The 26,707-nt window shown below is 41.6% G+C and overlaps 1 protein-coding gene across 1 annotated transcript; it reads left to right on the forward strand.

Annotated features, from left to right (window-relative positions):
* The first annotated feature begins 10,511 nt into the window (after positions 1–10,511).
* LOC110573639 (putative protein ZNF720) lies at positions 10,512–14,005 on the forward strand. The gene is made up of 3 exons (XM_021682264.2): positions 10,512–10,526; positions 13,307–13,433; positions 13,896–14,005. Exons 1-3 carry the CDS (start codon positions 10,512–10,514, stop codon positions 14,003–14,005), a joined length of 252 nt encoding a protein of 83 aa, XP_021537939.2.
* Positions 14,006–26,707: the final 12,702 nt, after the last annotated feature.

The following is a 26,707-nucleotide window of genomic DNA, read 5'->3' on the forward strand; positions in this document are numbered from 1 at the left end:
ATTCCTGAATAAACCCATCTTTTTGCGGAAAAAATAACTGGCAGTTTTTATTTGTTTATTTTTATTTATTTTATTTGTTTACTTATTTTTAGAGAGAACAAGAGCACGAGCAGGGTGTGTGTGGGGGGGAGTAGAGAGAGAGGGATAGAAGGAATCTTTAGCAGTCTCCATGCTCATCGAAGAGCTGTTGGAGGGCTCAATCTCATCACCCTGAGATCTTGATGTGAGCCAAAATCCTGTCAGATGACCAAACTGACTGAGACACTGAGCCACCCCTGGCAGTTTTTATTTTTAATGTTAAATATAACAACACTCAGGACACCTGGGTGGCTCGGTTGGTTGGGCAGCCAGCTCTTGATTTCGGTCTAGGTCAAGGTCTCAAGATACGGGGATTGAGGCCCATGTTGGGCTCTGCCCTCAGTGGAGACTCGGCTTGGAGATTCTTTCTCTCCTTCTGCCACTCCTCTTCTTGCTCTCTCTCTCTCTCTCTAAAATAAATAAATAAATCTTTAAAAAATCCATAAATATAACAACACTCACTTAGGATAAAGAAATACTGGTGTTCCATTGTGCAGCACACTGACTATAGTGATGTATTTTACACTTGAAATTTGCTAGAATGCATCTAAATAAAGCATTATCAGCACACAAAAATCTTAACTATATCGAGTGATGGATATGTTCATGAGCTTCATTATGGTAAACGTTTTGTAGGTAAATAAGGTTAAGGGGGGGGGCGCCCGAGTGGCTCAGGCGTTAAGTGTCTGCCTTCGGCTCAGGTCATGATCCCCGGGTCCTGGGATCGAGCCCCGCGTCGGGCTCCCTGCTCGGCAAAGAGTCTGCTTCTCCCTCTCCCACTCCCCCTGCTTGTGTTCCTGCTCTCGCTATCTCTCTGTCAAATAAATAAAATCTTAAAAACAAAAATTAAAAAGAAGGTTAACGGTCCACAGAAAAAGGGAGAAAAGACAAAGATTTCTTCACATAAGAGAAGTCCCTTTAGGCTCCCAGCCATTTTATGATGTATGCCTGCTTATGATCTATGCTGGCACCACTTACCCAAGCACCTCTTTGATGAATGTCCTGGAATATGTCAAAATTACAGAAAGACCTCAGTAGCTAATGATTTTAAGGCTACAAAAGCATGTAAATACAAACAGCCACCACAAGCCCAGAAGATAGTCTAACCATACCAGAGACAATTAATCCATGGTGAAACTCCCATTGCTGTTTCCAAAGTAAAGATTGTCTTAACAGAGATTCTGTAGTGGCTGTTGTGGGAATTAAATCCCTTTGAGCACACAAATAATAAAGGAGCCAGAGAACTGATGATCCCCACCCTTACAGGTCCTTTGACTTCAACCAACTGGGCTTTGTGCTTTGCCCATACAATCTGTAGGATAGCACAAAGTCCAGTCGCCTGGACTCTGTCAATTTAGGATGCCTTTTGATGGATTTCATTCTGAAATGGCCTTTTCCAGGCCCCTTGATGAATATGCATATGCCATTAGCTTAAAACTCACCCAATTTTGTTGTTTGGGGAGCTAGTATTGGGAAATGTCCCCGGTGTTCTCTTCACTTGATACAAGTAAAACCTGTATTTTTCTTATTTTTGTCTTGGCGGTGTTTTTTGGCTCAACACCCACCATGAGGTGAAACCAGTTTCAGATGATAATTTCACCATGTATGTGGATATTTACTGTTTTAACCCTCAGCAACAACTGGATGTTCACAAATGGAAAACAAGGTCCTGAATGAGTACTTAAAATTAGCACTGACTTTAATGACAAAGACAGACATTTAGGCACTCAAACACATTTCTCTGCTCCCATGTATCTGCTCTTGGGTTTCAGCAAAAAGTGAGCACCTGACATTGAGACTAGGAATAAGCAGCCAAAGAAAATTTTGCTCTCCTATTTGTTCAGTGAGGGGAGAGTCTAGAGTAGGGACAGACCTAGAAAATCTTCAGAAGAAGGTGAATCTGGGTGGGGCTGTGGATGGTGAGGATTGTATAGAGGACAATGGCAGACTGCCCTAAAATGTACCCCTTGGCTGTATTGATTATTTTGAAATAAAAGCTACTTAGGAAACAGCCAATGCAAAAAAGAACACTCTGATCACCATTTGTGTCCAGAAAGCAGGAAATCAATCTTTCATGTAATGGATAACTTTCTTGCACAGAGAGAGAAAGAGGTATTCTTATCTCCATGGGTAGGGAATTAGGAGCTGAGAAGTTTGCCTGAACAAACTTGTTACTTTTCACTACTTTACTTCCACTACCTAAATTCTGCTCAGAATTCCATACTAATTGAAGGCCCAAACAGGAGTTTTCTTTATGCTGTCAAATTCTCACAGATGTATTGTCTCTCTTCTTTTTCCCGAAAACACCATAAAAACTATCTACATCAGTTATTTCTATGGGTCTCAATTTCATGATTGGCTTTTTGGGTGCATGTAATTATACTTTTTTTTTTCCCTCCTGTAATCTATCTCAGTCAATTTGATTCTTAGACCAGCTAAAATAATCTTAAATGGTAATGGAAAATTATTTCTCCCCAACGATTTTTCCATAAAATCCTAAATATCATAAGTTCAGTGTTGAAACTCTGTCCATGCCTACCTCAAAAGAAGCATTCTACTTACATACATAATAAGATTCTTGTGCATCTGAGTTAAGCATATTCTAAATTTGAGGGATTTTCATAACACCTCATTATAGTGAAAAGGGAGATGGCCATCGTGTCAGACACGGTGACACAGTGTGGGTAGAAATGGCCATTTTTTTTATTTTTTATTTTTTAAAGGTTTTATTTATTTATCTGAGAGAGAGAATGGGAGACAGAGAGCATGAGAGGGGGAGGGTCAGAGGGAGAAGCAGACTCCCCGCCGAGCAGGGAGCCCGATGCGGGACTTGATCCCGGGACTCCAGGATCATGACCTGAGCCGAAGACAGTCGCTTAACCAACTGAGCCACCCAGGTGCCCCTAAAAATGGCCATTTTTAATGATATTCTTGGGTGTCCACTTACGCTACACACACGGTGTTGCTTAAATGCCATCGGAGAGAGCTCTGGTCAGTGAGATGCAGAAGCGCCCATGGAGGCAGGACTGCCCTGGATGAAAAAGAAATAACTTCCAATCAAAATCTCTATGTGCTATCAGATTTTTTTCTTACTCCTTCTTAATCTTGAAACAGGGTTTGGTACCTAGTGGTAGGGCAACCATTTGGGGGCCATGAGAGATGAAAGAGGAGCACAGCGCTGCATATCAAAAATATCAGAGCAAAAACGAGGAAAAAGAGGGTACCCTGTGTGATGTCTCAGTCATTTCATCAGACATGGGCTTCCTACATATTCATTGTGTACCTAAAATATACATCTTATTTTCTATAAGTATTACTCTTTCTTGGTATAGCTGAACACATGCACACAAGCTACAAAATGAAATGGATTATTATATTTCACTTGTAATAATTTAAATGGGCATAACCTGCTACCCAACTTCTTTGCAGTGGATTCCACAACTGCTAGAAATCCCAGTTCCACTCTGGATAGGATGAGTGTAAGAACAGCAAGGGCTGTGAAATACCACGGGGATTTCTGGCCAAAATATGGGTGGATCATTTGAAGCAGAGATGGTCACTGCCTCTGACTACTAACCTGTGTCCCCACTAATTGGCAACAAGCATAGAGCCCAGAGCACATGACTACCCTAATCATGGGCTATGTGGAATGAGGGAGGTGTCTGTCAGCTGTGAGTCAGCATCCCTGGAAGATCACCCATCTATAGGGGATCAAACCTATGTTGGGGTTATACACCTGGGATACTAGTACTTTGTGCAACCACAGCACATGCCTTGCTGATCCTGCCTATTAGAATGTCCTGAAGGCTTCATCTCCAGCTTCTACTCTGTCATGTGACATCTTAAAGCGATGTCTACACTGCTTCCATCATCCAATACCTATCACTATCCACTGCCAATAATCTAGGCCTGAGGAAGATCAGTAATCTCTGTCATCCAACAGCATCTGCTTATCAGTAACACCCAAGAATTCAGTTAAATCATGAAGAAAAATAGGAATTCCTTGGTTCCAGGAGATTACCGTATTTACCAAGTCCACATGTCCATTACTTTAATCATCAGATGACACCATGAGCAGCTGACTTGGCCTTTGGAGTGAGTACATGTTCCCTCCAGTTCCCTCCCCACATTTCAAAAAGAGTTCTCCATGTATGCTTTTAATAGGTCTTATCTTGGGGCCTCTAGGTGGCTCAGTCAGTTAAACATCTTTCTTTGGCTCAGATCATAATCCCAGGATCCCAGGATCTAGCCTACTTCTCCTTTCCCTCTGTTGCTCTCCCTGCTTGTACTGTCTCTTTCAATCTGTGAAATAAATAAAAGCTTTTAAAAAGTAGTCTTGGCCACCTGGGTGGCTCAGTTGGTTGGGCATCTGCCTTTGGCTCAGGTCATGATCCTGGGATCCTGGATTCGATCCGCATTGAGCTCCCTGCTCCGCTGGAAGCCTGCTTTTCCCTTTGCCTTGCCACTCCCCCTGCTTGTGCTCTCTCTCACTTCAGTCTCTCTCAAATAAAATCTTAAAAAAATGAAAAATAAGTCTTCTCTTTCTTTCTAGAAGTATAGATCATCATGTTTTACCTATGTTCACATTCCTCTCAGTGCTAAATGTCTGAATTTATACTGTGGCCCATTGTTCTTGTATCCCTCTAATCTGAATTAAGAGGTCAGTGAGGACTCTCTAGCCACAACACATACAAAAAACTTTCTCAGACAGATTTGTAGCTGGGAATGAAACTGAGGAACCAAGAAGAACTGGAGATCATTAAAAAATAAGACAAGTAGAATTTATCTTTTTATATTCAGAGACTCAGGTGGGCAACCTGGAAACAGGTTATCCTTTTTCCACATGCAGAATTCATGCCAATTCTTCTTCCTGTAATCTTTTTCTCTCTTGCCTTGTCTCATATTGGAATATTTTCCTCCTACTCAAGGGGTATCTCTTACACCCCAGGTACTGCCATGTGTGTATATTCACTTCATTTAAGCATCAAAGGAACCCCTCCATTATGACATGGGGCTCAATCCTTTATTAGGATCCATGGGTGGAGTGCTCGGGAGTTCCTGGGTAAGTCCAGATTGAGCCACTGAAACTTAAACAGATTTAGGTAAACTCTGGGTATCTTCTCTATAGGGTACACAAGGGGAATGTCTAGGACGCCAGGGGAGGTGGTTGTTCAAAAGGGCAGTGGTTGAGGTGTCCTATCAGAAGTTACATTTAAAAAAAAGTATGTATTTATTTGACAGAGAGACAGTGAGAGAGGGAATACAAGCAGGGGGAGTGGGAGAGGGAGAAGTAGGCTCCCCCTGAGCAGGGAGCTCGATGCGGGGCTCAATCCCAGGACCCTGGGATCATGACTTGAGCTGAAGGCAGATGCTTAACGACTAAGCCACCCAGGTGCCCCTATCAGAAGTTATATTAATGTGTGCCTCTGCAGGGTGTTGTTTAGAGAATGCACTAGTGAGAGGGGCTGGTGTCAGTTCAAGTCCCCTGCAAACCAACTTGGCTACACAAAATGGCTGCCAAGTAGCACCATTATGGAGAAGTTTACCTACAGTCCCCCTATATAATCTATAATATATCCATGTTGATCATCCATGATGATCATGTCCCAGGAGTTAAAAGGAGGAGAAAACGATGCAATAGATAAACTCTTGGAAATATAACCACACATTATTTAAAGTCTGAGGCCACTGAGAAAGTGGATTACTAGTTATATCACCATTATCAAATGCGTGGTAGATACCATCTGTTGTCTACGTTCTTAATTAAGGTGAGATAGGTTAATATTGGTGGGCAGGAGAATACATCATCCATTACCTATCAGTGTTAACACATTAAAAGCCAATATATTCTATCATTAAAATATCTTATGATTATACAAAGACTATGTTATGCATTTCAAATCCACTGTGTGATTCCTTGTTGAAAATACAGATTACAAGCATTCAAGAAGCATTCTTGTTCTGATATAATGACCTAGGAGTCATAATTTCAATAATTTTCAGGCCTGAAGTAATTGTTAAGAAATGTCGATGTACAATCATATGCCCTGTTAGGGAAGAGTTAGCTATCCTCTACTGATATCTGGGAAGTTTTCTTCATTTCAACCACAGCAATTAATATTCTGTACATCTGTCTATTGCTACTGTAAAGATACATCAGTATTTTGATTGATTGCCACCACTTTTTTTTTTTACTTTTTAAGATTTTAATTCCAGTTAACAAAAAGTGTTATATTAGTTTCAGCTGTACAATATAATGGTTAAACAATTCCATACATTATCAGGTGGTTATCACAACAAGTGCAGTCCTTCATTACCAAAACCTATTTAACCCTTCTCCCCACCCACCTTCCCTCTGGTAACCATTGGTTTGTTTTTTATCATTAAGAGTCTATTTCTTTTTTTTTTTTTTTTAAAGATTTTATTTATTTATTTGACAGAGAGATAGAGAGACAGCACAAGTAGGCAGAGTGGCAGGCAGAGGGAGAGGGAGAAGCAGGCTTCCCGCTGAGCGGGGAGCCCGATGCGGGGTTCGATCCCAGGATCCTGGAATCATGACCTGAGCCGAAGGCAGCCGCTTAGCCGACTGAGCCACCCAGGCGCCCCTCATTAAGAGTCTGTTTCTTGATTTCTCTCTCTCTGTCTCTCTCCACTTCACTTAAGAATTGATTAAATTCCTCGTGGAGAGGTAGACTATGGTCACCCTAAAGAGTCTTCTCATTGCTCATTATAATAATATTCTAAGTGTTTTCTCTTTTGCTTTGTTCTCTCCTATTGTTGAGATACATGCAAGCAGTTCCTGACTCCTTTACCCAGCCTACAGATCATACTGACTACGTAAAACAAATTCACCGCAGTGTCCCTTCTGGACCCTACAACAATGGCCTTCTGTAATAGCTACACGTAGGGACAGATAGAGACCAATTTCAATGCATGGGCAGGGACATCTCTACAACCCCTATCACCTTGAAGAAGTTACAGAATTTGAGCCCTTCACCCTTCAACAACCTTGATGATTTAAGAACCGATAATTGGTGGGGATAAGATGATGAGGGAAAAAACAGAAAAATGTTCACCTTTAACCCAGAAGGTTGACCTATAGCCTGCATAATTTTGATAAGGATCGAATATATGCTGGTTGGTACATTCTTAAAGGGTCTCATGACTGCATAGTTAATATCGAACTGAATGATAAGCACCAAAGTAATTTTGCAAAAGTAGTGTTTTTTTAAAAAGATTTTATTTGTGGGGCACCTGGGTGGCTCAGTTGGTTAAGCGACTGCCTTCGGCTCAGGTCATGATCCTGGAGTCCCGGGATCGAGTCCCGCATCAGGCTCCCTGCTCAGCGGGGAGTCTGCTTCTCCCTCTGACCCTCCTCCCTCTGGTGCTCTCTGTCTCTCATTCTCTCTCTCTCAAATAAATAAATAAAATCTTTAAAAAAAATAAAAATAAAAGATGTTATTTGTCAGAGAGAGAGAGCACAAGCAGGGGGAGCTGAAGGCAGAGGGATAAGCTGATTCCCTGCTGAGCCCGATGCGGTGCTCAATCCCAGGACCCTGGGATCATGACCTGAGCTGGAGGCAGATGCTTAACCGACTGAGCCACCCAGGCATCCCAAAAAGTAGTTTTATAAGTAGAAAATTGGAGAAACATTTGTGATCTAATACTCCCTGCATGTCCCCTCCTCCTTGAACACTAAGCATATAACCACAAGCTTCATGTAGCCAAAGTGCAACTCTTTCTGCCGAGGAGTCCTGTCTCCCTGCTACTTGAATAATCTGTAAAAAAAAAAAAAAAAATCTCAAGAATTCTTTTCTGCTGGATGGGCTCAACAATCCCACAACAATTTTGTTACGGAGAACCCCATTTTTGGCTGCTGGTGGCTCAAAAAGCCAATACACAAGACAGGATTTTTGATTGGAAATGAATATGAGCTTTAATCAGTTCAGTAGAAGTCTTGTCCAAAAACCAACTCCGTGGTTTCAGCCTGGCCCAAGATTTTTAAGGGAACTTGAGGCCAATAATTGGTAAAAGAGGAGAATGGTAGTCTCTAGCACTTCTCGGTTCCTGCAGACTCAGTGGTGTCAGCTACAGACGTTATTGTGGTTCTTGGGGGTGATGCATTGGTGCCCCAGGGGAGGTTATGCAAGAGGATTCCGATCCACGTCTTTCTAGGAAGCAATACATGACCTATAGATATACAAAGAGGTTTGGTTTATCAATCACACAGGCTAAAGGTGCATGCTAAAATTTGAAGACTACTAAGTTGGGCAAAGGGGCCCGGGCAGGGCTTTTCTGTAACTTAAAAAAAAGGTCCCCTAGGTTTATTCTGTTGCTGCAAATGGAAGGATTTCCTTCTTTTGTGAGGTTGATTATATATCCAGAATGAATTAGATGGCAGACCTCTATCAGTAATATAACAAATATCAGACATTACCTTTTTATATTATAAAGAGTTGCCTGCCTGGTGTTGCAAACTATTGTTTGACAAAATTTGCTCTTTCCTTTTTCCTGTGAATATGCTTACCCCCTTTTGAAATTCTAAGTCCTTATACTCTTCTTAAGTCACAGTGGCATGTAAGCATCAATTTCCTGTGGTTGAGCCTCATATCTTCGAGGTTCCCATAATTAAGAAATTATTTTTTTTCTCTTGTGAATCTGTCTTATATCAGTTTAATTATTAGACCGGCCAAAGAATTGAGAACAGATGCAGAAAAATGGATTCCTCTCCTAACATTCATTCTGTTGTTGAAAACTGACCTTCGTGTTTCAGAGCCAAACTTGAAGACAGAGTTGGGGGGTCAAGGAGAACAGTAGCTTTATAGTTTTGCTGGACAGAGGAGGCTGGTGGAAGTTGAGGCCTTCAGAACAACAAGCTCACCCGGTATCAGGGGCTGAGGGTTTTGTAGGGATATACAGGATCTCGCCTGTTTGAACAGGAATTGTGTCTGTGTTGCCAGCCTTGTTCAGGCTTTCAGAGTGGTCCTGGATTCCTGAAAACAGGAAACAAAGGCTAAGAAGCAGGGAGGGGGGAGTTTGGGGAAGAGAGGGAAAAGCATACTTTATACCATCAAGCCTCACTACTGTTTTAATGCAGCCATTTGATTTTTGTTCAACTTATGCTCTCAAGTGGTTTCAGTTTGAGTCACCAGGGCAACTGAAGTAAGACCGCTTCAAATTTTAAGTCTGAAACCACTCATTATTTTCTAGAATTCCAAAAATAAAGAAGAAGAATAACACAATTTTAGTGAAAATTTTGAGGAATTAGAATACTCCTATATTGCTGATGGGAAAGTAAAAAGTACATGCATTTTGGAAAACTGTTTTGCAGTTACTTATGAAAACAAACATTTACCTACCGAAGGGCAGCATGCTCTTAGCACAAAATATGTCTCTTTGTTTAAGGGTTATTTTAGGCCGGCTGGTGTGTGTGTGTGGGGGGGGGTGGTTGAGGTAGAGAGAGCGTGAGTGAGCATGCGCACGCGAGCGGGGAGGGGGGAAGGGGGGGCACTGTGACAGAATCTTAAGCAGGCTCCTTGCTCAGTGGATGCTGACCTCATGACACTGAGATCACGACCTGAGGTGAATTCAGGAGTCACATGCTCAGCCTACTGAGCCGCCCCTGCGCCCCTCCACTTGTTATTTTAAAGAAATGGCAGACAAAGGAAAAGCCCTGAAACACAGTATGTTTACTTTTGTAAGAGATACTTGCATTTATAAGGGAAAGCTCCATTTGTAAGGGTGCTTCCCTCTGTGTAGCAGAAAGAGGGAGAATGTATAAATCTCCAGAAACTCTGATCATTGGAAAAAGCATCGATTTAAATCTGGTTAGCAACCACAGCCTTGGATACTGTGCTTTGCCTGGTCACCTCCCCAAATGCTTCCCAATAGGATAACAGCGTGAAGTTCCCAAAATGATCCTTGCTGGTGCCCTCCCCCTCAGATTCTGTCAACTGGTGAGAACAACAGTGTTGTGTTAATTAAGGGCTCGAGGTGATTCTAAGTGAGGCCAGGGTTAAGCACGAGGGCTTTCTGTTATTTTATGAGAATTGAGAGCAGGGTTTGGCTCAAGAAGAGGAAACAGGGTCTCTGCTACATGAGTCTGGGAGGGTCAGGTCCTTGGAGCACAGGGTTCCTAGGCTGTAGCTGAATTTGTGGGCATCTGTGGGAGGGGAGGCCCCCTGGAAGCAGAGAACGAAAAGTCAGGGATTGGTCTTCAAGTAGGAGCTCGTGGTTTCTGAAAGGCTCCTGACACAAAGGACTAGGATGTTGGGCCTTTTCTGCATTTCAAAGTCCTGCCTTCAGGCCGAGCAGTTTAGAGGTGCAGAGGCTCTGTTGGTGGCTTTAAAGGCATTTTCTCCTGATGCAGCTGTGATTTCTCCATGAATCTCTTCTGACAAAGAAATCTAGAGGACAAGGTGAAAGAAGAAGAAATGGCCAGTTCTCAGGTAAGCCTTGCATCTGAGGTCAGAGGCCTTGTCATCTTTTTCTCTTGAAATTCCTTGCATTTAGAAATTGCAAATGTTGATTCCTCTATTTCTGATAATTCCGCTTTATGTTTTCACCTAATTTTTAAAACCTTTTCAAAAATGATACTGAAGGTTACGTCTTTGGAACAATTCTTCCCTATATCACAGAGCCTTCTCTCCCTTCTCTCCAACCTGGCTTCCAATAGTCCATCAACAATTGTCACTTGGAATTAAAGTCCTGCAAGTATTGAAAATATTCCCTTTGTGACTGATTCACAGGGGAAGTCTTTGAGTTCAAGATTCCTGTTGCTGATGGGGTCCGGTCCTGGGATATCAGTCAAGGAAAGCAGTTCTTATTTAGGTCCCATCTGGATGCTTTTTCAGCTTTCTGTAGACCAGGAGTCAGAAAATGCATAAATAAACATGATGGATATGAGGCTCAGAATAACTGGGAAAGTTCTGGGGGGGGAGAAGAGGTGAGGTCGAGGGGAAGGGGGGCGGATTCATGTTCTTTAGATTGAAAAAAATGCTTAAAATATAATAGATATTACAGGACTTGGAAACTTATGTGTGATTGAACTTTGTATAAATGCACTGTATTCTCATAATTCAATTTATATTCTGATTTAATGTTTGATGACCACAAGAACATACCAGTAACAATAGGTCCTTTGGTGTGCTTTAAGCACTGGTATCAATTTGTTTCCTTAGAGCTCATGTTACCTTCTTTTTTTTAAGATTTTATTTATTTATTTGAGAGAGAGAGTGAGAGACAAGAGAGCACGAGCAGGGAGGAGGGGTAGAGGGAGAAGCAGGCTCCCCGCTGAGCAGGGAGCTGGGTTCGGGGCTTGATCCCAGGAGCCTGGGATCGTGTCCTGAGTGGAAGACAGATGCTTAACTAACTGAACCACCCAGGTGCCCTCATGTTACCTTCTTTTACTTGGGTTGGTGCACTCTGACAGATTTCTCCCCTATAAAGTTCATATTTTCCCCCTTAGTATTCGTAAGTGTTGGGGCGCCTGGGTGGCTCAGTCGTTAAGCGTCTGCCTTCAGCTCAGGTCATGATTCCAGGTCCTGGGATCCAGCCCCGCATCGGGCTCCCTGCTCAGCGGGAAGCCTGCTTCTCCCTCTGCTGCTCCCCGTGCTTGTGTTCCCTCTCTCACTCTGTCTCTCTCTGTCAAATAAATAAATAAAATCTTTAAAAAAAATATATTCATAAGTATCTTAGATGGATTTACTGAGTGATATGCAGAAACCATCACATTTAAAGTGGAAACTTCTTTCTTCTGAATTTCTCTTTTAGTTTCTGTTGAGGAGAACAAAGGTAAAAGAAATGTAGATAAACTGAAATTCAACTTCCAGACCCTAGATAAATACTTGAGACTAGCAGAGTATGACATTCCATCAGGAATTCACAACTGCCTTAATGTTAATGCTTCTCTAGAGACAAAAAGCAGCCAGCTTGACAATAGCCAGACCTCCAGGATCCTGTAAGTCCTCTTTAACATATGAAAATCCCTGCAGAAACTTCCTTTATTTTTGCCCGCCAACTTAAAACTATTTTATCAATGGCTTCTCACTAGGACAGTGAAGGTCTTTCTGCCCAGGGGTCCTGTCCCTGCGCTTTAATAAAAACAGTTTTTGCACTGAAAATGTCCCAAGAGTTCTTTCTTGACCCTTTAGCTCGCAGGCCCCTTCACATCAGTTTCCACTGGACAATGAAGACTGTCACCTTTGTGTAGCAGAGATAATGATTTCTAGGACTGGAGGTTCTAAGTCAGACCTCCATCTTGTAGGTTTTTATTTTACTCCACACTTAGGTCAGAGTTACCGTTTTATTTACCTCTTTGTATTTTCAGAAAAAAACAAAAACAGGGCGCCTGGGTGGCTCAGTTGGTTAAGCGACTGCCTTCGGCTCGGGTCATGATCCTGGAGTCCCGGGATCGAGTCCCGCATCGGGCTCCCTGCTCGGCAGGGAGTCTGCTTCTCCCTCTGACCCTCCCCCTCTCTGTGCTCTCTCTCTCATTCTCTCTCTGTCAAATAAAAAACAAAAACAAAAACAAAAAAACAAGAACCACTTAACATGTTTGAGTGTCTTAAAATCCTGAAGTATAATAGAGTCACAGATAGAAATTATATCAGGTAGGCTTGTGATGCAAAGGAAACTTGATTTGCAGCCAGTAAGGAGATCACAGGGAATAACTTCCAAAGCAGAGACTCCCAGAGCCAGGGAGAATGGTTTCCTTTTATTTAGGGTTCAAATGGAAATTTAGAAAGAGGGGCTTCATCATCTTGTATAGAGCTGGGCATGAGGTCAAACAGGTACCTGAAGACAACACTTCCATACATACATGGTATGTTATGTAAGTGAGGTTTGCGCTTCTCCTAGGATGGAGATTTTCATATTTTAATGAGGTAAAAGTACCATGGGTTACTCTTTGGTCCATCTACACAGGTGTGAGTCAGGGGTTAAGCTGAAACTGGGCTGGCCCAATTTCATCCTGTGGGCCGTCATTACCTTTATTTGGATAGTTTTCATTCCTTGACAGGAGACTAGACCATGGGGTCTTTGCCTGGAGTAAAAGATAAGGTGGAAAAAGAGGTTAAGTAAAATGTGGGACAAAGATCGGAGGGTATAATCAGGTAACTGGGGAAGGTCAGGTCTTGGGTCTAGCTGGTGACCTTAACTCCCTCTTTCATCTTAGGAACCACTGTGAACTCTGTCAATGGCCACTTGGTAACTGTGGTGTTTATTGCAGGCACTGCTGACATTCAGGGATGTGGCCATCGAATTCTCCCAGGAGGAGTGGGGATGCCTGAACCACACTCAGCGGGAATTGTACAGGGATGTGATGTTAGAGAACTACGGACACCTTCTCTTCCTGGGTGAGGATGACTCCTTCCAGATTTCCCAAACCACACTCAGGGTTTTGTTCCTTCCTTTGAAGACTGTGTATTAGAAGATTCCTCTTTGAATGTTGGGAATTCAGATCCAGGCAGTAAGGGAAATAAGTAGGGGTTTGTAGATGTAGAGAAAAATCTTCATGGTTTAGCTTCCCGTTCCTTAAGAGAACATCATCACTTCTGTAGATGAGTGCCAGTTGTAAACAGTGAGTGGCAAAAAATGGTACTGCCCACATCTTAAACTGAAATTTTAAGTCCTTATTTTTGTATTGGTAGTACTTGAAAGTGGAGGTCATGATGTGAAAATGTGAAACTTCTCCTGCCTGTTTAATGGGGCTGTTGGTCAACAGTGTTTGGAAAATCATTTTCTAGAATTCTACAGTGTCCTCTAGTGGATTGAAAGAATCTCCAGCAGTACTACTATTCATTTTTTCTGATAAACAGGTCTTATTGTGTGGAAGCCAGACCTGGTCATCTTTTTGGAGCAAGAGAAGCAGCTCTGGGATGTGAAGAGAAAGGAAACAGTAGCCATCCATCCAGGTAGGTGGGAATGAATGAGGCAGATGACAGAGGTGAGGCCCAAATGTGAAGGAGGAAGACAGACCTTAAAGTGAGGTTCAAGTAGCTCTCCTTGAATGGAAATTCGTTTTGGAAGCATAGTTGAATTTCCCCCCCTCTCACAGAGGGACATCTGCTATCCAACATTATCAAGCTCTTAAATTTTCTAAGGATTCTCCGTCAGCTCCAGTGATGGTCCATGACATCCACAGGGAGGGCCAGGGGACTCTCCTGGGAGTGGGAGGGCCTCCATTGTCTGAGAGCTTCTCCATTGCTATGAGGGCTCTGGGAAAATCATCCTATTTCTGAGGAACTCTATGCTAAGCCCTTTGTAAGTTCTGTTTTTCATCATGGGAGAAGTGTGTCAGGGTGGTTGTAAGCACATTGTGGTTTGGTGCAGAAATCCTGGGAACACTGGAGACAGATATCACATGTTTTCTGGTTTATGCTTTCCTATGTTATGGTGGCTTTAATCTTAGTTGTACAAAATTGAGAATCAGTAATTTCATCAGATAACAAAATACCTCCCTAGAATGAGAAAATCTAATCCTTTATTTCACTTAAAAGTTCATTTTTCTTTGTATTAAATAATATTAGAAATTTTCACTCTATGTGTCCCCATTCTTCAGTGGTGAAATAATTAAATGTATCTGTTTCCTGGAATTCCTACCTAAATAATGCCATAGGGGAGCTAGAATATTTAGAATTCAGAATTTTCAGCCTGTAATAAAGTCTCAGTTGTTACTTTATTAATAATTGAATCATTTTATAATTTTGCATGGTATGAATTTGCTGTGACTTTGCCATGTGTGATCTCACTTTCTTATTAGTTATACATGATATTCATCTTTGATTTTTTTTTATATCAAAAGTGGAGATATGACATGGGCATTTGCTTATAGAAAGTAAGGTGGATAATTAGTAAAATTCCCATATTAAAAAAAAAGTTTTGCTTATAAATTTAATTTTACATCTGGAAGAATTAACCATTAGGCTTTTCTTCTACTTTCCTCAGAATGTATCTGAATTTAACCCCAAATATTTATTTTTTACAAAGTGATTGCTGCCATATTAAAATTGTGACGGTATTTCTTTATTTCAAAATGAAGGGGTTTTTTTTGGTGCTTGATTCTTATTTTTCTCTTTTTTTTAAAGATATATTTATGAGGCAGAGAGAGAGAGTGTATGAGCTCTATTGGGGTGAGGGGCAGAGGGAGAGGTAGAAGGAAAGGGAGAGAATCCCAAGCAGACTACCTGATGAGCGTGGACACCCCTGAGGGACTCTATTCCACAACCCTGAGATCATGACCTGAGCCAAAATCAAGAGTCAGATGCTAAACCAACTGAGCCATGCAGGTGCCCCACAGTGCTTGGTTCTAAAGGTGGCCTTCTAGTCTGTGTACAGGAGGGATATATTATTAATAATACATTTTCCAATGTCTTTTAAGTGCTTATGCATAAGATTTTCCATTAGAACTTCTCATGGTAGATTTTAATATATATTCTTTACTATTTTACTGTCAATAAAGGCATGCCTATAATTCAGAATGCTTATTTAGTTTTCATGAGGACACAGTCTCAATTTAAAGTTATAGTTCTATAAAAGGTTTCCTTTTAAAAATCCATTTTTTTCCCCTAAAGATTTTATTTATCTCTTAGGGAGAAAGCACGCAGAAGTGGGTGGGGGGAGTGGGGCAGAGGGAGAGAGACAAGCGTACTTCCCACTGAGCAGGGATCCCACACTGGGCTCCATCCCAGGACCCCGAGATCATGAGCTGAGCTGAAGTTAAACGCGTAACAGCCTGACCCACCCAGGCACCCCAAAATTCCTCTATTTGTATGTGGAATTCTTTGGGTTAAATTTTGTCTTATTCTGGTTTTATAATTCCATAATAATGTGCTTCCTTTTGTATGGGACCTTTCACAACATTATTTAGTTACCTGTGTATTTTATTATAGGATGACAATTTTCACCTCAGTAGATTTCAGGACAGTGTGAATTTATTTTTTTTTTTTTGTTTTTTTGTTTTGTTTTGTTTTGTTAAAGATTTATTTATTTGAGAGAGCGAGAATGAGAGAGAGAGAGTGCATGAGAGGGGGGAGGGTTAGAGGGAGAAGCAGGCTCCTCGCCGAGCAGGGAGCCCGATGCGGGACTCGATCCCGGGACTCCAGGATCATGACCTGAGCCGAAGGCAGTCGCTTAACCAACTGAGCCACCCAGGCGCCCCCAGGACAGTGTGAATTTAACTCAAGTATCAGTCAGCTCTTTAGTCTCTCCAGTGTTTGAACAAATGTGCCCCTTTTGTCTGAGCCGCCACCATAATGCGTCCAAAGGGTGCTCTCTCATTCCTTCTTCCTCTGTGGCATACATGACAGAAACAATTTCCTCAGGCAGCATCCGCACAGCCAGATCATTGAGCATACAGGTCACTCACTTGATCCTCTCTGAGGAGAGGTAAGAGTTTTCTCACGCTGTTGCTGTGGAGTGTCAGGGAGGGTGAGCCGCTGTTGTGGGCAAGTGTCCCAAACTTCTCTTGTCTCTTCGATGAGCCTCTTCTACCTTTGTACTTATCTGGGGTTGCTGTGTTCTAACTGGCTTCTGGAGCACTCTAAAAGGTAATTTGGTCCATTTTTGTCCCCATGGAGGAGCAAAGTCCTGATGCTTCGTATTTCTCCATTCTGCTGATGAGCAATGATTAGTATTAAGTTTGCACATTAGCATTTTAATATATATGCATGTGAGTATAGTGAGTGTGATAACTTATTTTGTATCTTTTAGTTGTGTCTTTCCATAACACCCAAAGGCCTGTTGGCAAAGACAGGGAAAGAAGATTCGCTTTTTGGAGTGATTTAAGATGTTGAAGCAGTGGCCCTGAGTATTTATACTTAATAAATGACTGGGAGGGTGACAGAGGGTAGTGAAGGGCAGGCAGGAAGGATGTTATGATGGATATAACCCAAGTGGGACAGTTACCATAATGAAATCCTTCCCGCCAGAAGAGATGAGGCATAGAGCACATTCAGGGAAAATCCCACCGTAAGTCAGTTATATTTGCAGAACAATGTCTTTGAACCCAGGGAATATAATGCATTTTTTCAACATACATATTCTGTGGAATACGAAAATTCTGGAAAGTCACCTAGTCTGTGCTGAAAGTTTCATTCAAACCATTTCAAATATAAGATTCGTTTAGTCATTCACTGATGCTTTTCTGAATGTTAGACATTTAAAAATAAAGATAAAAATTCTAAATGTGATTGAGAAGTCTTTTTCAGAGAGTTCATTATTCTCCCTCCTTGTTGCACACTCTCCAAATTTGGTAAACACAGGAGAGTCTTTATCCAAACATCACTGTGGAATACTTAACCACATAATACTTAATTTGGAGCAAGTTTTCATGTGTTGTGAACTTAGGAAGGCCTTTTGTGAGGACTATTTTCTATAATTACCATGTTGTTTATAAAGGAGACAAAACTTGACAATGTAATGAATCTGGGGAAAATGTCCATCAAGGGTCAAATCCTAATAAACATCAGAGAATTCAGTTTCTAGAGAACCAGTATTAGAATAATAAATGTGGGAAAGTCTTTTATGAAAGCTCAAATCTTATCGTATATTACTGTATCTTTACTGAAGTGAAGACTAAAAAGGTAGTAAGTGTGGCAAACCTTTTAACTAGTCTTCAAGACTCAATAGCAGACATTTCATAATGGGAAGAAGTATTACAAATGTAAACAGTGTGGTAAAGACCTTAACTGCCACTCAAAACTTATCAATATAAGGTAAAATACAGTGGGGAGAATGCCAACAAATGTAAAACAGGGAAAAAAAAAAAGGCAAAGTCTTTAAGCAGAACTACAAACTTGCTGAATATCAGAGAGTGCATGATGTATGAAACCCTACAAATATAAGGAATGTGGTAAAGCATTTCATTCATAATCAAAAGTATTCAACAGGAGATAATACATCCTGGGGCGATACCTTAAAATTGTCAAGAATAGTGGTAACGTCTTTACCTGGAACTGAACCCTTACTCAATATCAGATAAAGCATACTAGATAGAAACCTTCATGTAATGGCTGATGAATGACCTTTGTTTTTAATATACAGTATGGAAAGAAAGAGTCTTTATAAAGGATAAAAATATTAAAGATGTAAACAATTGGCTAAGTATGTGCAATAGAAAGGCAAATCTAAATAAAATCAGAATTAACAATAAGTTGTTAATAAGTCAGTGCCATTTTCAGACATGACTCTAAATCGGAGTATTTATTACAGAGAAAAATCCAAATTTAAATGACCTAGATCAATCACAGTTTAGCCTTGGACAGGGCAGACATGAGGGGCACCAACCCCCTCCAGAACTGAAAATCTGTGTGTAATTTTTGAGTCCCCAAAACTTAAAACCATTCCTACTTTACCATGGAAATACCGTATTGTTGAAACCTTACCTAGAACATTAACTGTTAATCATCCCCTTCTTTTTATGTTGTCTGTATTCTATACAGTATTTTTATAATAAAGTAAGGTGGAGAAAAAATATTAAGGAATGTGTAATGAAGAGAAAACATGTTTATAGTACTACACGATATTTACAAAAAAGAAAAAAAATCTTTGTATAAGTAGACCCACGCTGTTTAAACCCATGTTATTCAATGGTCAACTCTATTTGTTAATAAACCTGAGAGGATCAAGGTGGGATGGGTGTTTGGAGAGGGATAATTAATTTCACTGTGTCTCTTTTTTCTTTTGACCGTATTTGAGTTATTTTCAATAGCAAATATTAATTTTACTCTGACATAGTCTCGTGCTAAGCCTTTATTGCTTGTGTGCATGCAAAATAATCTAGTTGCTGTCTCAGAGGCTCTTGTGTGATAGGGAATTCATACCTACTTTTCCATGAGATTAAAGACACTGTAGGGGCGCCTGGGTGGGTCAGTTGGTTAAGTGCCTTTGGCTCAGGTCATGACCTCGGGGCCCTGGGATCCAGCCCCATATCGCATCTGGCTCCCTGCTGGGGGGGGGGGGGAGTCTGTTTCTCCCTCTCTGCCCCCCCCACCTCATGCGCTCTCTCTCTCTAACGCATGCACTTGCGTGTGCACTCTCTCACAAGTATGTAAATAAAATCTTTTAAAAAAATAAAAAAAAGACACTGTAATGTACAATGTGTGACGGAAGTCCACATGGAAATGCTGTTTGTGTTTGCGTGTAAGAGTGATAATAAGCCACAGTGAAGTAAGTATTCAGGGCATTGTTATTTGCATTAAAGTAAAACAGAGGAACATTCTAAATTTTAAATAGTTTTGCCAGTTCCTGTTTAGGAGAATATGGTGGTACTTTATTTAAAGCCTGGATGTATGTTCACAGTAGTAATTGATACAAGTCAAGAATGTCAGTTATATGGTTGAAATAAAGAAATTTTCATAGATATCTAGGAAAGTATATCTAACATTTTCATAAAAAGGTGGAAAATTATTGTAAATCCACATTTACTCGATAAGTAGCCTCAGTTTGAAAAGCATGGAAGGCACAACTCACAGAGCATTATGTCAGAGAAACAAGAATGGTTCTTGAATGATGTTAATGGGTACCTTGACCAAGGATCATACAGTGATTTTTCAAGAGTGTGTTTGGAATGTGTTTGGACTTAGTATATTTAAAATAATAACACTGAATGGATTTTAATGTGTTAACACTGATGTGTAATAAAGTGTGATCCTGCACCAACCTTAGCCTGCCCCAATTTCGTCAAGATTGCAGGTAAACAGACAGTAACACAAAGTACACTTGACCCTTGGACAACATGGGTTTAAACTGTGTGGGTCCCGTTATAGTCAGATTTATTTATAGTACAGTGCTGTAAATGTATTTTCTCTTCTTTCTGATTTTCTTTCTTTCTTTTTTAAAGCTTTTATTTATTTATTTGACAGAGGGAGACACAGCGAGAGAGGGAACACAAGCAGGGGGAGTGGGAGAGGGAGAAGCAGGCTTCCTGCTGAGCAGGGAACCCGATGCGGGGCTCGATCCCAGGACCCTGGGACCATGACCTGAGCCGAAGGCAGACGCCCAACAACTGAGCCACTCAGGCGCCCCAACAGTAGGCTATTTAAATAAACTATTGGGGAGTCAAAGTTATACACAGATTTTCAACTGCATGGGTTGTAGGTACACCGAACCCCTGCATTATTGAAGGGGCACTTGTAATTGTACTCTCACATCACTAGTGATGATATCACTAATAATCTTTTTTCCCAATGGCCCTAAATCTCAAATTATTTGAAATTAATTTTCCCCACATTTATATTTATAGCTTTTTTGTTTGTTTTGTTTTGTGGGGTTTTTTTTTTAGTTTTATTTTATTATGTTATGGATTGTGTAAGGCTTCTCTTCCTTTCTGTAACTGCTAGGACATTATGGTGTTTTTAATAAGGATGATATAGAAGTATTACTGAGTGTGTAGGTAAACAAATGTGTGATACTGCTGATTTGTATTCCAGTTTGTGTAACTAGACTGCCTGCAGGGATTTTGAGCTGACTCTGGCTACACCTAATAGCAAATACTCTAGATAACAGCCCCCGCAGTCACACGCACATGTAAGTTCCCAATCTGACTTCCTCAGTAGTCTTTGTGAAAGAGTGTCCACTCCCAGTATATTTACCACGAGCATCCCTTAGAGAAGACTCCCGCAGAGTTTACCATACTCCACTCATTTTGGGTTGAATTGTATATTCTAGACTTGGCCCAGGAACTCCAAAGCACACCAACCATGGACCCTGAGAACGACATCTGCCCTAGTTCCTGCCATTCTCTCTGCCTGCACTCAGTCTTGACCTCTTCATGTTGTTCCCTCAAGGCATATTATGTACATCCTCCAGGAACTAAGAGTAGTAAACTTTATTTCAATATCTTTCTTTTCTTTTATTGAACCATGTCTCACTATCTAATGCCCAGAGGTTCTACTTAACTACTGCCAATTGAACAAAATCACTCTTAATATAAGCCATATTTACAGAATGCTCAGTATTTTAAACATTTTACCCTATATTTTTCGTTGCTTGTATTGTTTTTGTGAGCATACAGAACACAGAGATTTATAGTTTTGATGTGCACAGAGTTCAATATGTTATATTGAGCTAAAGATGTATTTTGGAGTAAAAGAACTAACTAGGAATAAGTAAGTGTGTGTGCGTGCATACCTGTATTTTCAGAAGGAAAGGGAATATTGGATCCAATGAGATAATTTCCAAATTTCAAAATTGCTGATTGCCTAGCAAAGACAAATATTATAGATATCATAATGGGAATAATTTTCTCTGCATTATATAGGATTTATTTCTCCTAAATCTCTTGTATGTTGGTTTGAGAATCTCCCCATGCAAATCTTGTCTTGTCTATATGGCTATGACTCATATAGGATCTACTCTGTTTTCCTTGTTCCAGTGTTCAGGAACTGTTGCTCAGTTGGCTTACTCACAGATTTATGAACAGTTTGCATGAAATGACATGGTGTTCAAAATTAATTTGAATGTGGGCTAATTCTACAGTGAGTATATTAAATTCTATATAGTTGAATTGATCCATTTCACTTCTTCCTTCTGATTGGAAAAGAACCCTAAGCAAGATTTCTTTAGTTATTCTTCTTTTCTCTTCATGGAAGTGACATGATCCAAGTTATGTACTATAACAAGTTTATTAGGTGAAAACTTGGAAACCTCATAAGTCATGGGTTGTTTTAACCTATATTTGAAGGGACCAAACATGGGACAGTTTTGGGTCTTCGTAGATGTGCTAAAGTTAGGAAGAAAACAATCTTCTATTATGAGGGATGATGCAGGCCAAGGTAGGAGATGAAAAGCATCTAGTCTGACGCATGAATTTTTCATGTGGGGAAAGGACATCTGTCCAAGGCTGCGCTCTTGACTCTGAATCTAGAAAGATAAATTTTACTTGTTTCTTTCTGAATTATCTCCAGTTCTTCTGTCTCCTCATCTCCATTCCAGGGATGTAGGTGTCTCGGCTGTCCTTCCTTCCTGGGTTATGGTGACCCCATTGTCACTGCTCGCTCCGTCCAACAGAAGCCATTCAGGCCCTTGTAGGTCCTTAGGAGTAGCTTGGAATTTTCAAATTCAGTGGTAAATGGTTGGTAACAGGTTCATTTGAAGCCATATCTGAGATGTAAATACAATGTTGTCACCGCTTCACTGGAAGAACAGGAAAATGCCATCAGTGGTCCACAGGATTAATTTAGGCATGTGGCACTGAGAGAGTTGTGAGGGCAGATAAAACATGATGTTGATACAGTTCGAGTGGAAGATAAGTCCTACTAAAAGCAAATATGGAGAATTCTTGAAATGTGAGTAAAGATCTGGTAAGGAGCTCCCTTTGGTCACTGCAAAGTCTTTTTTTTTTTTTAAAGATTTTATTTATTTATTTGAGAGAGAGAATGAGATAGAGCATGAGAGGGTCAGAGGGAGAAGCAGACTCCCCACCGAGCAGGGAGCCCGATGCGGGACTCGATCCCGGGACTCCAGGATCATGACCTGAGCCGAAGGCGGTCGCTTAACCAACTGAGCCACCCAGGCACCCGGTCACTGGAAAGTCTTAAGAAGCTTTTGGTGATGAACAAATGTGACAGAGATGGGGACTTGGGAAATGTGGTGGTTTTTTGGAATTGAAGGAAGTCAGACACTTTCCTCATGATTTTGTGAATATCCTGGTGGCGCAGAGGACCATTTCCAACAGGAACTGTTGGATGGCAGAGAAACTGTACTTTCCCAGGCCCAGATGTGTGGTGGTGGATGGAGAGGGGGTATTGGATGATTTAAACATTATAGGTATTGCTTTAAGATGTCACACGACACAGTAGATCATGAAGATGATGAAGGCTGCTGGACCCTAGTAGTCGGAACCAGCCAGGTGTGTGTTGTGGTTCCACAAAGCCCTGGTATCCCAGGTATATAACCCCAATATAGGTCTGATCCAGTAGAGATGGGTGACCTTCCAAGGATGCTGACCTGCAGCTGCAAGGACCTCCCTCTGAACTGTGTACGAGGCAGTGATTAGTTGGGAAGCAGGGCACTAGTCACTGGCAGTGAGTATTTCTGCCTCAGTCTACCCAGTTTTTAGGCTAGCTGTCCCAATGTTGTTTCACAGCTCATGCTGTCCTTACAGACATCTTGACCTGAGTAGAGAAAGAATTTTTATCACTTGTAGAAATTGGTAAAATGAAGTTGCGTCACAGTCATATTCACATTTGACGTTTGTTCAATTCAGGGATAATAATTCATTTTTCGGTAGCTATTATTTGGTGGTCACCTAGATCATGAGAAGACTGCTGTATATGTATAGAAAAGATGTTTATTGGGGTGCCTAGGTGGCTCAGTCGTTAAGCCTCTGCCTTCCGCTCAGGTCATGATCCCAGGGTCCTGGGATCGAGCTCCGCATCGGGCTCCCTGCTTGGCAGGAAGCCTGCTTCTCCCTCTCCCACTTCCCCTGCTTGTGTTCCCTCTCTCGCTGTGTCTCTCTCTGTCAAATAAATAAATAAAATCTTGGGCGCCTGGGTGGCTCAGTTGGTTAAGCGACTGCCTTCGGCTCAGGTCATGATCCTGGAGTCCCGGGATCGAGTCCCGCATCGGGCTCCCTGCTCGGCGGGGAGTCTGCTTCTCCCTCTGACCCTCCTCCCTCTCATGCTCTCTGTCTCTCATTCTCTCTCTCTCTCAAATAAATAAATAAAATCTTTTAAAAATAAATAAATAAATAAAATCTTAAAAAGAAAAGACGTTTATTTTGTGTTATGTACACAGTGAGTAGGGAGATGCTCAGATCTGATAAAATGGCTCAGATATCTTAGAGGGGACTCTGATTTTTCCATTTCTTCTTTCTGGTATTTTCTCCCTGTAGACATTGTGCTTATACTTGCTCTCTCATGGCCCCAGGATACCTGCCCTACCACCAGGCTTCAAACCATGATCCAGGCAGCAAAGGAGGCAGTGTAAGTCTCATAGGACTTAGGAAATTTGAGGGTTGTTTTTTTTTTTTTTTTTAATTACTTGAATGAGAGAGCGCGAGAGCACAAGCAGTGGGAATAGCAGAGGGAGAGGGAGAAGCAGGCTCCCCGCTGAGCAGGGGGCCCTATGCGGGCTCAGTACTGGGACCCTGGGATCATGACCTGAGCAGAAGGCAGACGCTTAACCGACTGAGCCACGCATGCATGCTAGGACTTAAAAAAAGTTGATTTGAAGCCTTTCTGTTTTTGTTCGGGGAAGGTCATCCTCCCCAGGGCACTAGTCCCTCCATGCAGTAACCAGTACTTTGTCAGTTTCCAGTCTCAGTAGAAAGATATAACTCTAGCACAGGTGGACATAGGAGATGTTTGCGAATGGCTCTTGTTCTCTGAACTTTTTCCCAGCATCTGACAGAAAGGCAATCACACTTTGCCTTGAAACCAGGCGTTACAAAAATCCCCTGAAATTTAGAGTATCCTTAACCTTAATGCACAGGTCTTTTATTCTGCCTGTAAATGGCGTGCTGATGAAGAGCTGCTTAAGCCTGCAATTATTTATGGTCTTATGGTAAAATCATCAAATACAGCATCATAGTGAGAATGCTATATTCAATCCCATTTTAATATATAATATGTGTTAATGTCTTGAATGCATTTCATAACTTGATAAAGTATTTATGTAAGTTCCAATTCACTTTAAGTTGGATTGTTTTCATTTAGGAATGTGAAGAGAAGTGTTATTGGGCGTGATCTCAGGAAGCTCAAGGAGGGTATTGAGAGAAGGGAGACAGGGAAGTGGAGGAAGCCAAGATAGAGTGTGTTAGAGTCGGATTCATTAATGAATAAGGAAAATATGTATTGTGTATTTTGTGTGTGTGTGTGTGTATGTATGTTGTGTTTGTGTGTCACAACAGTAACATGACCACAAGCATAGAGGGTTTCTCAGAGTGACTTCTGTTTGGATAACTCAGGATTGACTTGTGACTTAGTTCCTGCAGAGGTTGTCAAATGTAGCCTGAGTCAGAGTCACCAGAAGTACTTGTAAATCTTGGATTGCTGTGCCTAGCCCCACATTATCATGTCAGTGGTTCTGGGGTGCAGCCCCCAAATTTCCTTTCCTGTATGTTCTCAGGTGCCTGTCTAGGTAACACATGTTGAGAACCCGTGTCTGGGGACACGTTTATAGTTGTGTTCTTCAGGAAGGGTATTAGCCTATGCAGAATGTAGTCAGGTACAGAGGTGTGTAGTCTTGGTTCTCCAGGTGTGAAAGTGGACTCATGTGTGCTGGGCCTTTCCTGTGTTTTTACCTTGGACACCTGATCTCTGGTTCTGGTCCTTAGTACTCAAGTGAAAGCCATTCATTTGCATGTGTTTGGTTTGGGCTGGAATTTTCGCTTTGAAGTCTCATGGAGGCCGATGTGTATAAAGACTTCCCCGGGAACAAGAGGAAAGAGAATCCAAGCACAGGTCACCTTCTGGAAGGGCATTTGACGTGCGTGCCTCATGTTCATGTGTAGGGTGTCCAGGTTCAAACCTTGACTCTACCAATATTGAAATGATCACTATACCTTCTTTTAACTTAATTATTTTTGTCAGTAAGAGGAGAATAATATTAGCAGGAATACATAGAACCAGGAACATTAAATACATTAAAATAGATAAAGCATTAATAACCATGGGACATACATGGTACGTACTATGCAAAGGAATGTGTGAGACTTCAGTAAATATTTTTGAATTTATTTTTCATGAAAAAGGTAGCCCAGAAGTCACGTTTCATGCTGAATCCTCTCTGTTGGAATGTAAATATTGAGCCTTGGAATAGAACCAAATAGCCTGTGTGCGTTTGAAAATTGGAAAGATTTCTCTGGTCCAGATTTTTCTTGGAATCCTTCTTCTTATGTTCACAGAGGGCAGACATGTGTCCATTGGGTACTGTGGGCTCCTGAGTGTTTTCCAAGCCAATGCTTGCAAGTCCCTAATCAGGTGGGACCATGGATTATGCTCAAACATTTGGCAGGACTGAAGGCCATTCTCTGTTGCTGGGCAGTACAATAGGCTAGGCTCTGAGACTGCCCCAGGTCACTGTTCAAGCTCCCTGCTCATGCAGAGAGAGGTTATGCTCAACACTTGGGCAATGCTGCTGGCTTGGCTCTCTCTCCCGTAGGCATGTGACGTAGGCTCTGCGGTTGCCCAGGATTGCTGGGGCGGGGGTGACTAGAGGCTATGCTCAGCAGTGGGAAGTGACTTCCAATTTGCATACTTGCTCAGATAGAGCCCAAGAATGTCCTCCATGCTCTAGTTCACCCTGTTGGCTGGAGACCCAAGTCAGGCCCAGCTGCTGACAAATTTCCTTAACCAGGTGGGTTCATCTCTGTTCTGCAAGTGGGCAGTCACTGTGATCTCTGATTGGGTGTCGCTGCAAGGTGGACTGCAGTCTGGTCTGTCAGTGTTTTAAGATCTGAGCACTGGTTGCTGTAAGCCCTACCCACCTTTCCATGCCTCTATGATCCCCAGTGGTCCAGCACCACAGATTCCTCCAGGAATCCCCATGAGGCCAGACGTAGGTGGGCCTCCCAGGAAGCAGCTTGCCATTTGGAGAATGCTGGATGCCCACCACCCTCTTTTTCTTGGTGGAGGAATTAATAGTTCCAGGTGGTGAATCATGGTAGGGAACTGTGCTGGCCTGAGGC

This window comes from Neomonachus schauinslandi, chromosome 16 (genome assembly GCF_002201575.2).
Source record: "Neomonachus schauinslandi chromosome 16, ASM220157v2, whole genome shotgun sequence".
NCBI lineage: Eukaryota > Metazoa > Chordata > Mammalia > Carnivora > Phocidae > Neomonachus > Neomonachus schauinslandi.

Coding starts and splice junctions, on each gene's coding strand:
- LOC110573639 (XM_021682264.2), top strand. Junction 13,434..13,895: donor CGGACACCTTCTCTTCCTGG/GTGAGGATGACT, acceptor TCTGATAAACAG/GTCTTATTGTGTGGAAGCCA.